We start from the raw sequence: 12,270 nt of genomic DNA, 5'->3' as shown, positions 1-12,270 counted from the left end.
AGTGACCTCAAAGAATTCGAACGCACGATGGATGCAATACACAGAAATAACGGTATAAATATCATTCTTCCACCCTCAATATTTTTACAATACACTCACTGATACTCAACAGAGGAGCATCTCCCACCCACCTCAACGTCCCTACCTTCGTCTTCTTCGCCTACTCCTCTACAACCTGCACCGCGAAATCAGGACTCGTAAGCTACGGCAACTCAAGAAAATTTCCATAAAAGTATAGACACCAACTACGCCTACTCCCCCTTTCCCCCGGGCCCATGAACTTCACTCTCAGCACCCACTCCCGGCGTCCCTCTCTCCTCATACGAATCCTCGTATCGTCTCCAAATCTCCATGTCTCTTGCCAGTCGCTTGTGGTGTCTGACGCGGTGTTGGTAGTTTATCATGCGCTTGTCTGCTTCAAGCATGCCCCCGAGAATCATGCCCGACATCTGAATGTATCTGTTGGGTGGTTGAGTGATCGGGCACACATCGTGGGTATGAATAGATAGAGGGGGGTTGCCTTACGTTCGGAATTGGATTGTGAGACCCCGGTAGAGAGGGGAGAAGGCGTATGCGACACCGCCTGCTACGGCGAAGAAGGCACCCCACTGGTTTTGCTGTAGTTAGTTACGAGTTCTTGGGATGTTTTGAAGTTCTTGCTGTTCTCTTTCTTTTGCTTCGTGATTGCGACTCTAGTCGAGACTTTAAAAACGCGAATACAGCACGTGAGTGCTTTCCATGTACACCACCCGCTTTACAACAATCCAAAGAGTCTTCCCCTGACCCCGAAACTACCCATATGTAGATTCACATACTCCAAAAAAACACGCGCGTGCAACATACCTTAGTCCCACCTATCAGCGCACCCCTTGCCGCCTCCCAAGCTGCCTGGTTTGTCTCCTCGTCCTTTTCCAGACTACCGTGTTGTCTCACCATGTCTTCAATCGCAGTACCATTGAAGTTCGATGTATCTGCGGTACAAAAAGATAGATGAACATTGAACTTTCCGAGCTCGGCCGGATTGATGAGGTCATGCCAACGTGCGTACATTTTCGGTGCCGGCCAAAACGCACGGACATGAGCTTGTTTGGTGGGGGTGGGTGCAGACATGCCCCATCTCACCCAGCCCGCTGATACAATCCATGCAACATCTAAAGACAGGAAGGCGCAACATTTGGGGAACTGTCGGACATCAAGTATAGGCGCTACATGTGCACACATAGTATTGGGCATACAATTCGAAAAGCTGTGAAGCTCAATTTGTCCGCTTCAATCTATGTTGGTATCATTTTAAAGATTATAAAGATCCAGGTTCCAATGCCAGGTCCGAATTCATGCATGTACTCGAAAGAAAGAAGATTCACAGATACAAACGCCCCTGCATGTGCGTTGCTCCCGGAACCAATGATTACTGTCCCACGATACTGAGAGGGAAGATGAAAAGTATAAAAAACGCCAAGAGAGACCTCTGTTGCTGAAGTTGCAGAGGTGTTATGCAAGAAGGGAAAATTTTCGATATGTACAAAAAGCCGTCGCGCGACGGGAATGCGATAGAAGGTAGATGGCTGACGAAACGGCGTGAGGCTGTTCGTTGTGCTGGTACGGTCAAGTTGAGAAGGGGAAGGAGCGTCGGTTCGTGCCGCCAAAGGACATCTCGAGCTCCTTTTCGAGAGTCGTGACATCGTAATCGACCTCTGTTCCCAGTGGACCTAGTTGTGGTGCGAAACCGCCCAGTTGTATGTCTTTTTCAGCTGTTGGAGTGCTCTCCATTTTGACTCTTTCGAGAATTTTACCCAGACTATTTGCTGTGTCTGGCCTCTCGAATTCTTCCTCATCAACATCCATGGTTGTGGGTATTCCGTTTGCGATGTTGTGATTGCGTTGAAGATACTGTTGTAGACGATACTCTTGTCTGCCCCAGCTCTCATCTACGAGACCGAGTGCGGCCTTGATGTCCTGGTCCGAGAGGCCCATTGGATAACTAGGCTCTTTTGCTGACTTGCTACTCACTTTGCTTGCGATGCGGCTTCTAACCGATGAAGACTTGGATGAGGTATGTGGGGTGACATCGTCCCGCATTGACTTGACCTGATCTTCTGTCTGCTTCAGCGCCATTTGGCGTGATTCTTGCATTGTGGGAAGATATAGAAGAGTAGTGTTCCGGTGCAGCGCGTTGACGAGATCAGTAAAGCCATTCAACGCGATGCCATTGTCCTCGCAGTACAAGTATTGAAGTGTTGTATTGACCTTGAGGACGTCTGCGAGGGTGCTCGCACCTTGTACGCCAAGTTTTTGAGCTAGCAATTGTTAGTCTTGTGTCAAGTACATGAGTCATAGAACCTTACACCTAATGTATAGAGCGCGCAAGGTTTTGTTACGTTGAAGACCGCGTAACGCACGGTTGATACCAACGCCAAGCTTGGTCGTCTCCAAACGGGAGTCTTCCCCAGAGATGTCAAGCCATTCGAGGCTTGTGTTGTCAGCGAACATCTTCTCCATGGCCTGGCATGTCTCTTCGGATGCGTCACAAGGCAACGAGGCTCGTGAGATGTCGAGTTGCCGGATCGTGTTATTGGCGGCCAAGGCAAGAATCATCTTCCGAAAATCTGCATCCTCTTCGAATTCGAGCAGACGGAGGGTAAAGTTAGACGGGGCAAGACCACGAGCTATGGCTAGAGTCAACTCGTCTAGATCTTTTTCAATGTTGTTTTCGCTAACATCCAGATGCAGCTCGCGAGCTTTCCCCGGCTCCTCTGTCATCGAGTGTAAGAGATACGCAATATCTCGCCCAGACAGAAAGCAATGATCTAACCGAAGCTCGCGTAAAGCAGATGATTGCTTGTAGTTTGTTAGGTAACTGGCGATTGCGTCGACCATGGAGGTATTGAGCAATGTTCCACTAAGGATCAACTCTTGTAGTCTCCAACCATTCAAGGTCTCGACAGAAATCAAAGACTCGTTCCCAGAGGATCGCGCAACATGCGATAGGTTGAGGCGTGTAAGATAGCCAAAAACGCCGATTTGGGAATCGAACATGCTGGGCGATAGCCTGAAGGGGTTAGACGATAGGTCTATGGCCTCAAGCGTAGCTTCTTGTGCGCGGAGTGCATCTAGGATAAGGGATAGTGCGCGGTCTGTCAGGCCACACCCACTCAACTCAAGTCCCCGTAGATGGCAAGCACGCTCGACACCTGCGGCGACGAGATAATCCAAGTCTGTGTCCCCAAGCTGTATTTTGTTCAAGGCTATCCAATCGACATTTGTTGTTTGGTACTTGCACAGTGGAAATAAAGCTTCAACAATACCGCAACCCTCATCCCTAGCGCTGCCTCTAGATTCGCCATGATCTCCAGGTTTTCGGGTAATGCATGAGGTAAAGTCCATTCTCCTTAGCTTTCGGTTTGTCAAGGCTAGAGCACGGATTTCTTGGACAAGCAGACACGATCGTTCCAGTTCTTCGACGTCTAGACGTGCGTATGTTCCTCGTTTCGTCTTGAGACAAAGGTGCTCTGCGCCATTCGCGTCTCTAAGTCCATTCAAGACGTCCAGAGACACGTCTTTGAAAGAAATGCCCGCAAAGGTTTCGTTGTATCGCAAGGCGCGCATGACAGCAAGAAGTTCCAGTACATTATACTGAGCTCTACGCAAGCCTACAGGGGGGAGAAGCTCGAATCGCGGTGCATCTTCTGGCGGATAAGTAATCTGGTAACTGATGTTCTCGGGCTGCACGCCGTAAGCAACACAGTAACCTATCAAAGTCCGATCTAGGGAGTCGGGCTCCATGGGGTGCGGACTCTCTTGTCTGACGAGATCTTGGTGCACATCCTCGGGGACCTGAAAGTCAAAAGGCCGCGTCTCCCACTCCGGCCTTAGGTTGGCTTCCACGGATCGCAACCGAACAGCAATGTCGCGTGAGGCGAGCGAAGCCAAATGAAGGACTTTGGGCCGTTCTAGTGGCTTCCTGCGAGCTGTCAGAATGTGTTCACACTGTGAAGATGAAAACATACCGGAAAGTCAATTGAAAGGTATCATCCACATGATTCACGTATACTTCAGTCAGCGTCAGAATACCATGCGATGATTGGGTATTGTGGGAGGCCAAGGCTGGAGTTGAGGCCCGCTGAGAAGGCGGCTTAAAGAGTGGGATGATGTGTACTTTATGCACGCCGATTGCAAGAAAGCATACAGAAGCAGATACTTTGGCAAGGTCATCTGACGATGACCTCGTAGTGGTCTTCCCCTGAGGTCTTAGAACGACCTTGTATATGGCGTAGTGTGGAGGTACATAGTCGCGCTCTGCTTCTACAACGCGTGCGGCGAGATGTGAGTTGTGCGCTGAGATGGGTTTCGCGTCAGACAGGCGGGCCAGGTTGGCGGCTTCTCTGAGAGTCTTGAGCCATGCAAACATGTCTTCTGGATCGCCGAACTGGAGTGTCATGGACGAGGCGTTATTGGACTCGTCGTCCAGATAGTACAGCTCGAGCGCAAAGTGTGGCCGGCCGTCGTCGAGGTGATAGACAGCGACAATATGGCGCAATGGTATTCCCTGGTGGCGATCTCCAGACGACTCCGACGCCAAAGACTGGAGCTCGTGCGACGAGCCGATGGAGGGACTGTGGCTATGCCGGTACGAGCTCAAGCGGTTTTGAGAAGAGGGAATACTAAGCGTATTAGAGCGATCTCTCTGCCCTGTTGGGGAGTTGGCGCACCCCGGGAAAGCCTCTGTGGCTTTGGAGTAGTTTTTGAACCGGATCAAATGCTTTTCGGTGAGGACCAAGTATTCCTTCTTCTTCCTAAACATGGAGCTACTCGTCTGAACCTCGCCATGCTGTAGTACCTGGCGGTCGCGCACGTCGTCGCCCAAGTATTCTCCAAAGAAGATTGAATTGCGCGTTGAGGTTGTGGACAGGGGTTCGGCGTCGTCATCTGCAGAGAGTTTGTAGCCACGGAATGAGCTGAAGACTGAGCTGGCGCGCTTTACGTTGTTCTTTGAAAGTGACGGCCGCGCCGAATCGGAGGCTTCTATCGAGTGTGTCCCCACCACGGTGCTCCCATCCGGGGATGCAGACTCGGTGTATTGCGACAAGTCGGACAGGTTGGAGAGATTGGACATGAAGGACGCAGTCCGGCGCTTTCGCAGGAGCGTCGACGGCTGCGAGCCATCTTTGCTGGTCTGAGGGGTGAGGGGACTGAGGGTACTGAGGGTGCGGCCGCCAAAGATGCTCCGCCGTTTGTCTTTGGACATGCCGAGATTCCCAGTTGGCGCGCGCAGCCCAGCACGAGCTCAGCGGCACGACTATCGCATACAGCGAGGGGGCCTTGGTAGGAAGGAGCAATGGGCGCGTCAGAAGGCACGTTTGTCGCTGACTATGGTATGCACAGTATAGGTATTGGACGGGACGAATCAGAAGACAGGCGCATCCGGAGACAATGCGCAGGACAATGGCGTCGGCGTGACGGTTACACGGTAGCGGTGATGCGGCGACAGCGGGCAGCGGGCAGCGGGCAGCGGTCACGGCTTTTGGCGACAAGGGTAATAGTTAATAATAAGTGTCTGATAGTCCGGACGTCTCATTATTCGCGTCCTGGCACCGCGCACACCTGGCTGACGTTTTGCCGGCTATCCTCCGTCTTGGTGTGAGGACGACGACGCGGAAGACTTGGCCGGGCCTGTATGATGATAATCAACAGGCCGGTTATGACAGATGACGGGGCCCTGACAGTGACGGCTACCAGCGCAATCTAATCAAGGTGAATCGACGGAATACTGTATCGCAGCCTACTGTCTACAGTAATCACTAATAAACCCCGGCGTTGCGTCAAATAGCTCCACGCGTCCTCCCTGCACATGCATACAGTAGTACGTCACATGGCTCGGCGTTAACAAACGCCGACATATTTTCACAAAAGTTATCTTGCCATGGCATATCAAACGCCACACTCGCATTCGCACCCGCCACGCCCCAGTCCTTTCGATGCTGGCTCGTCAGCTGTCGCAGGCTTCGTCATGGCACAGAGCTGGTCTGTCCTGCTCTGTCCGAAGCCATGTCCAGCCGCTCCAATTCCGCTCGTTTCGCGCCACTTCTGCTGTGTGGAAGCGGTTTCCGGCACCTAGAAAAGTAAAAGGTCGTGACAGGAGCAGCGCAGCCAAGGCGGAGGAGAACAAAGACGGCGATGAGGCTGTACAAGGCGAGGCAGAGGAAGATGAGGGCTCGGTTCAACAGTCATTGAAAGATGCAATGCTTGCCAACAAGAGGGCACTGAAGAGGATCAAGCAGCAGGAGCGAGAGGCGCTCGATATAAGCACTCTGTATCCAGACCATCTCAAATTCGAGCCTGTACAAGTTGAAAAGCCGCCGGTGGCCATGTTGTCGTACGGTCTTGACCGCGTGCTGTTCAACCCCGGTGTATACCGTCTGCAAGATCCACGCTCACGAGTCTACAACTTCGACCCGTATTTAGAGAAAATCATGCCGGCCAACGAGTTCGACTTTGAAGCCCTCAGCGAATACAAGACGTCGTCCAAAGACGAAGACTTGCTTGCCTTGAACAAGCGCATCGGCACAAAATTCACAGGCTCCACGTCGAGCATGTCAAGTGCGTTGCAACACTTTCATTACTTGCTCTCAAACTTCCGCAAACTCAACCACAACATGCTCTCTCGCCAGTTCCCGGACCCTTCGCCCAGGTTCTCAAAAACCACTCTCGGCCCCAGCGCCGTCTTCTTGCGACTCAAGGATGGCGTCTACGCAATAGATGCTGACAAGTCTTTTGACACGCCCAACATCATGAGTTGGCTTGGACACTCGCTGGAGAAGCTCCTGACGACAGAACGCACCGAATTCGAGCGCTTCCGCAGATCGAGCCCCGATAAGGCACCCGTCGAAGAAAATGCTGGACGTTGCTATCATTATTCAAGACAGGGCAACATGATGATGCGCTCGCAGTTGGACGCGGTTGATCCACGACTTCCCGGGACCGGAGTCTTCGATTTGAAAACAAGAGCCGTTGTCTCGATCCGTATGAATCACAAGGATTACGAAGAAGGCTCTGGCTACCAACTACGCCACGCCCTAGGCGAGTGGGAGTCATTCGAGCGCGAATTCTACGACATGACGCGCTCGACTATGCTAAAGTATTCGCTTCAGGTTCGTATGGGTCGAATGGACGGCATCTTCCTTGCCTATCACAACATTGCACGCATTTTCGGGTTTCAATATTTGAGTCTATCCGACATGGATGCCGTTCTCCATGGCCAGCACGACACATGCTTGGGTGACCAGGAGTTCAAACTCTCTCTCGGTCTGCTCGACGAAATCCTCACCAAGGCTACTACTAGGTTCCCGGATACTGTAAGTGACACGTCAAATTACGTTCAAGTATCTTTGGCTGACAAAACATAGTCCCTACGCCTGCACTTTGAGGCGCGTGAGGCTAAAACCAGCTTCATGTACATCTTCGTTGAGCCCGTCACGGAAGAGCAAGCAGACGAGATTCAGGAAGCAGGGGAGGCTGCCCAGCAAGAATTTGCAAGGAGCGTGATCGGTCTGGAGAATGATAACCCTGCAACACAAGCCAGTTGGCAGGAAGTTCAGGATGGCGTCGATGAGGAAATCGATTCAGACCAAAACAATATCCCGGGACTGGAGAGCGAGACCGAGGTCCCAGTGCAAGAAGAAAAGCCTCTGACCAATGTAGAAGACGCCACCGCAGATGATGCGGAAGAGACGGCGACCAGCGCGGAGGGTCTAGCGGATCCTGTTGTGGCCTCCAGCGAGCCGTTATTGGGATGGACATTGACTGTCCGCAGTGTGGTCAATGGAGGGTACGTAGAGAGGCCAGAGAATTTCAGAGAAGAAGATGAGTGGAAGATTGAGTACCACATGAAGGAGATACCGGAGACGAGATGCCGGCCGTTGTATAACGCGCTAAAGGAGCGGCGGCGTCAGCTTGTTGGGCTAAGAGACGAAGAGGCAGACAAGAGTCTCCAACATTATCGCGATATGATCAGGCGCTTCAGTGAACGCGGGCGGGTATGGAGGGCGGAGCAAGACAAACTTGACGAAGGCAAGGTCCCACTGCTGTTCCGACCGCTTGGACCCGGCTCGGGTGTTGCTCAGCCATATGATGAGGTTATTAACGAGGTAGAGGGTTTGGAGGAGGAGGAGGAATCAGCTCAGGATGAAGTGGCCGGCCAAGATGGGGAGTCAGCAGAAGAGCTCACTCACGAGGAAGAGTCGGCTCTGGAAGAAGGCTCTAAAGAGGGAGAGCCCTATAGTGAAGAGACGCAACCCAATGAGTCGCTCAGCAAAGAAAAGAAAGAGCAAGTTCTAGAAGGTATGCCGTCGGCTCCGTCATGAGAAGGGTGGTCTAGATGTGGAATGGGATGTAAATGTACATGTACAATATTAGATGTAAAAGGTTCTCATCAGTAAAGTAGGTTCACGATTAACGAATTGGTATGTGGAAGGTTTGTAGCGAATACAATTCAGCTCAAAGTAGATGCAAGGCTACCAGTATCACGTCGGAAGTAGCTGACGGTGATGTCGGCTGTTAAAGTTAGTTAGTGCAACCAGCCCTCACCCCTGCTTCTCCGCCCGCCATTAGCGACATTGCAGCTCCGCATGGCTCCTCCGCGAAGCTTGTCGTTCAATCTCCCCACCATGCTTGCTGCCATACCGCCCACGAGCGTGACTCTTGTGCACATTGCAAACTCTTCTACGCCTTATCGATACTACTAGGCGACTTGGCTTCTTCACTCCGGTTTCTGCGCTTTCCCCGAGCTTGCTTGCGCCTGCTTGCTCGCCCTCATCATACGTCAACCAACTTGACCTGCGCCGGCGCCTACAACTTTGTCACCTCCACGCTACTCGTATACGTCTACACACGCTCGCAACCATGACCGACGCAGAAATAGAAGCAAAGATTGACGACTTGTTTGCGTTTGGTGCCGGAGAACAACTTGACCGAAATGAAGTCCGGCAGCTTCTCGCGGTACGTAACTTGAGAGACGCTGCGCGCTGTGGTGGCGCATGCAGGACACATTCTGACGATGATTTGCAGAACCATGACAACAATGCCGAAGCCGCCCTAGACAAGTACTTCATCACTCTCGAACAAGGCGGCATGTCGTCACTCAAGTCCCATCTGCGCAATTCGCAAGCCAAGTGGGATGAAGCTGCCTTTGGTGAAGCCATGTATGGTGCAGATGATTCCACTATTCCCAGTACGTCGATACCACCTCATACAGCTTCCATGGGTAACACTGCTGACAGGGGCTGGTATCAGCGTTCAATATTGACTATGCTCCAGGCCATGAAAACTATCCCCATAGCAATGTAAATAGCAGAGCCCCAACGCGCCCGCCTTCTCGAACGAGCATCGCTTCCACCCAAGCCCAGGTCGGCGATGCGCCCATACAAAGTCAGTATACAAGACGTGCTAGAAGTGCTGCACTGACCGATACCCAGGCATTGAGAATCAAGAATCAGGGCTTACTGGATCCCACGCCCAATTCGGTCCCGCCACTAGGGACGACTATGTGACTTCGCAATGGGCTTTGATACCCACAGCTACCGAGATCATAGCGGACCCAGTCCCTGGCCAGCGAAAGCGTGAAGAAGGCCAGCCTGCTATCCTGAAGCCCTCATCCAATTTCAACTACCTCTCGAGCCTGATCCCTATCATCCATTCGATACCACTTTTTCGCAACGCGCTGCTATGTCCTGGTATACTACAAAACGATTACTGGCTAGGCGAAAATTGGTGGAAAGGCTGCCCGGACGATATCTCACGCACCGTCGACACCACCATGGGTCGTTCCGAGGCATATAGTCTGGACATCATTCACGAGACACAGCGACTAATGGCGTTTCTGGACAACACCGACCGGATATATGGGTCAATCAACGCTATGCTCCAGTCTGACGCTTGGAAAGAGTTGCCAGTGGATATTGATGATTCAGACGACGATCTGCTAAAGTTCCTCCTGTTATGGGGCTTTGCCTTCCAGAGTCATGTTCCGAATGCCGAGTTGGACGGTGTTCTGAGATCTACTGTGAACGTTGCTGGCAGCATCCAACATAGTTTCGTTCTCGATGCCAGTGTAGCACGCGGCCAATCGAGGCCCGACTTTAGCCTGTACGATGTTCTCGATGATAGCTTCTTCTCGTCGGCCATGGGCAGTGCGCATCTACGTGAGACCAGCAATGTTCTTATCCTTCGCCTGACCTCTTCAAACACCGAGGCTGCTGATCTAGGGTGCCGAATACCTGCAACACTCTACGTCGATCGCTATCTGGAGCAAAACAAACACATCATCGACGGCATGTATAGAGATATTCAACAGCACGAGGAACAGCTCAATGTCATCAAGACCCAAGTGGACAAGTTGAAGTACCATGTTCCCAAAAAAGGAGGCGGGAAAAAAGTCGAGGCTCTGCAACTACTGCGAACAAGCATGACTGCATATGACCATGGGGAAAACGGTACATCTCCCAAGGATACGGCAGTCTTGACTCAGCTTCAACAGCTTTGTGAAAGCATCGAGAGTAAGCTTGCGAGTCTTGAGGAGCAGGTCGAGCAAGTGCAGAAGACGATTGCTGACATCTCCGGGCGTTTCAAACCCCACGTGGATGATGGTGCTGATGCGACGAGCGACGTGGCGAATGAAACTGCCATGGAAATCACAGCAAATTCTACAGAGAAGACTGTAGAGGGATCTATCGAGCCGGCCAAGGTCAAATATCCTGAAGGCCAGTCACCAGAAGATGCGATGCAATATGCCTACCATCTCTGGGGCGTAGCCACCCGCCGGGACGTGGTCTATGTACGCCACCCCGACATACAGTCTGACATTCCGCGCGCCACACAATGGTGGCGAATGCAATATGATAGCGAGTCCTCCAACCCCGTCATAAGACGTGACCGCCTGTCTCTCCAGGAAGTCATTGAACGAGCCACCACGGAATCTGCCTCCGCACTTCTCGTATACGCAAACGACGAGGCGGTATCTACCGAGCCCATACCACTTCCCAAGCCGCTAGAAGCGTTTACTAAACGAGACAACCTGAGCTTCCTGGAGGAGTTACAAAAGGTTTCTGATGGCGACGACTGGGAGACTTTCGGTGACTACGGCAACGTGGCTCAGGGAGGATGGGATAAAAACGCAGGGTTGGAAGAAGACAATGATTGGAGCCAGATCACTGCTAAAGAGTTTCACAGTCGCACGAGAAACGACTCGAACATGAGCTCAGCGACGCTGACACCGAACACCGAGGTTGACGAGGGCCAGGAAATGGTCGAGACGAACCGCGGTGCCAGCGTAGTGGCAGGCATGATGAGTGGCGCTAGTAGCGAGACGATTGGACGCAGCGACGATGCTATGGACATTGACGCTGATAAACTCCAAAGCAAGGTTAGCTTCTCCGACGTAGATATGGAGGATGCGCTGGAGGAGCCGCGGAAGCAGCATATTGAAGCTGTAGAGAAGAAGGGTGGTTAGTACGGTGCAATTGGGGTGGCGACTATTAGCACTGGAATGGTTTGCACGAGAACATGATATTACAGGTTCGGGTTGGGGATGTGGATTGCATACATATGCGAGGAGTTCCGGGTGGATGTTTGAGAGTAGCATGGCGTGGAGTTTGTGGTGCTGATCATCGTCTTGCATACCTGGATTGGATTAGATTAGTGGATGAAGGGGATCAGCTTAATGGCCGCATGCTATACGTATCCTCTCTTGTAGTATGAAAACTACTAATGCTATCCTATACAGAACCCCTTCAATTGCAGCTTAGATCAGAGTTTACTCAAAGGCAGAGTCTGATTCTGGTGATGTTCACGGTTGAAATCTCCTTCACATACTAGTCGATCTAGGTGATTATGTTGTTAGTTGTAGAGATTAGCCAGGGCATTATTTTACCAGTGAGACTATTTAAGCTATCAAGACAGTACAAGAAAAGCGATGTAAGACGAATATAGCCCACCCAGCAAGCAGTTAAAAACCCTTGCAGTTCTATGAATAAAAAGAGCATGTGAGAATTGCAAGAAGAGGCCAAACTAGATAATTTCCTGTTGTTCAACATCCCAATCTACCCATTTTTCGCTGTTCTCGCTACCCAGAACGTTCTCGTAAGCCTCGCAGCCTTCCGATCTAAACGACTGCTTTGCTTGCAGAAAACTCCCTCTGGAAATCTGTAGGTCCCTTGGTTTGTCGCCGAACGCAGTATATAAGACATCTCGCAGCCGAAGTTGATCCCACACGTATCC

The 12,270-nt window shown here is 51.6% G+C and overlaps 4 protein-coding genes across 4 annotated transcripts; 2 read left to right on the top strand and 2 right to left on the bottom strand.

The window, feature by feature from the left end:
• Nucleotides 1-251: 251 nt before the first annotated feature.
• Nucleotides 252-1,050, bottom strand: PtrM4_016140 (uncharacterized protein; the record flags this gene model as incomplete). Its single annotated transcript, XM_001931515.2, has 3 exons — nt 252-459; nt 526-608; nt 844-1,050. The coding sequence occupies 3 exons, from the start codon at nt 1,048-1,050 to the stop codon at nt 252-254; spliced, it is 498 nt and encodes a 165-aa protein (XP_001931550.2).
• A 555-nt stretch (nt 1,051-1,605) lies between these two features.
• On the bottom strand, nt 1,606-5,245 carry PtrM4_016130 (uncharacterized protein; the record flags this gene model as incomplete). Its single annotated transcript, XM_001931514.2, has 3 exons — nt 1,606-2,297; nt 2,346-3,961; nt 4,008-5,245. The coding sequence occupies 3 exons, from the start codon at nt 5,243-5,245 to the stop codon at nt 1,606-1,608; spliced, it is 3,546 nt and encodes a 1,181-aa protein (XP_001931549.1).
• Nucleotides 5,246-5,920: 675 nt separating this feature from the next.
• Nucleotides 5,921-8,360, top strand: PtrM4_016120 (mitochondrial mRNA processing protein PET127; the record flags this gene model as incomplete). The annotated part of the gene is made up of 3 exons (XM_066103213.1): nt 5,921-6,021; nt 6,143-7,352; nt 7,404-8,360. The coding sequence occupies 3 exons, from the start codon at nt 5,921-5,923 to the stop codon at nt 8,358-8,360; spliced, it is 2,268 nt and encodes a 755-aa protein (XP_065965415.1).
• Nucleotides 8,361-8,898: 538 nt separating this feature from the next.
• PtrM4_016110 (uncharacterized protein) lies at nt 8,899-11,503 on the top strand (the record flags this gene model as incomplete). The annotated part of the gene is made up of 4 exons (XM_066103212.1): nt 8,899-8,994; nt 9,064-9,226; nt 9,313-9,423; nt 9,471-11,503. 4 exons carry the CDS (start codon nt 8,899-8,901, stop codon nt 11,501-11,503), a joined length of 2,403 nt encoding a protein of 800 aa, XP_065965414.1.
• Nucleotides 11,504-12,270: the final 767 nt, after the last annotated feature.

This window comes from Pyrenophora tritici-repentis, chromosome 1, assembly GCF_003171515.1.
Source record: "Pyrenophora tritici-repentis strain M4 chromosome 1, whole genome shotgun sequence".
Taxonomy (NCBI): domain Eukaryota; kingdom Fungi; phylum Ascomycota; class Dothideomycetes; order Pleosporales; family Pleosporaceae; genus Pyrenophora; species Pyrenophora tritici-repentis.
Note: the sequence above shows the minus strand (reverse complement) of the source record. Positions and strands in the feature narration are given on the sequence as shown.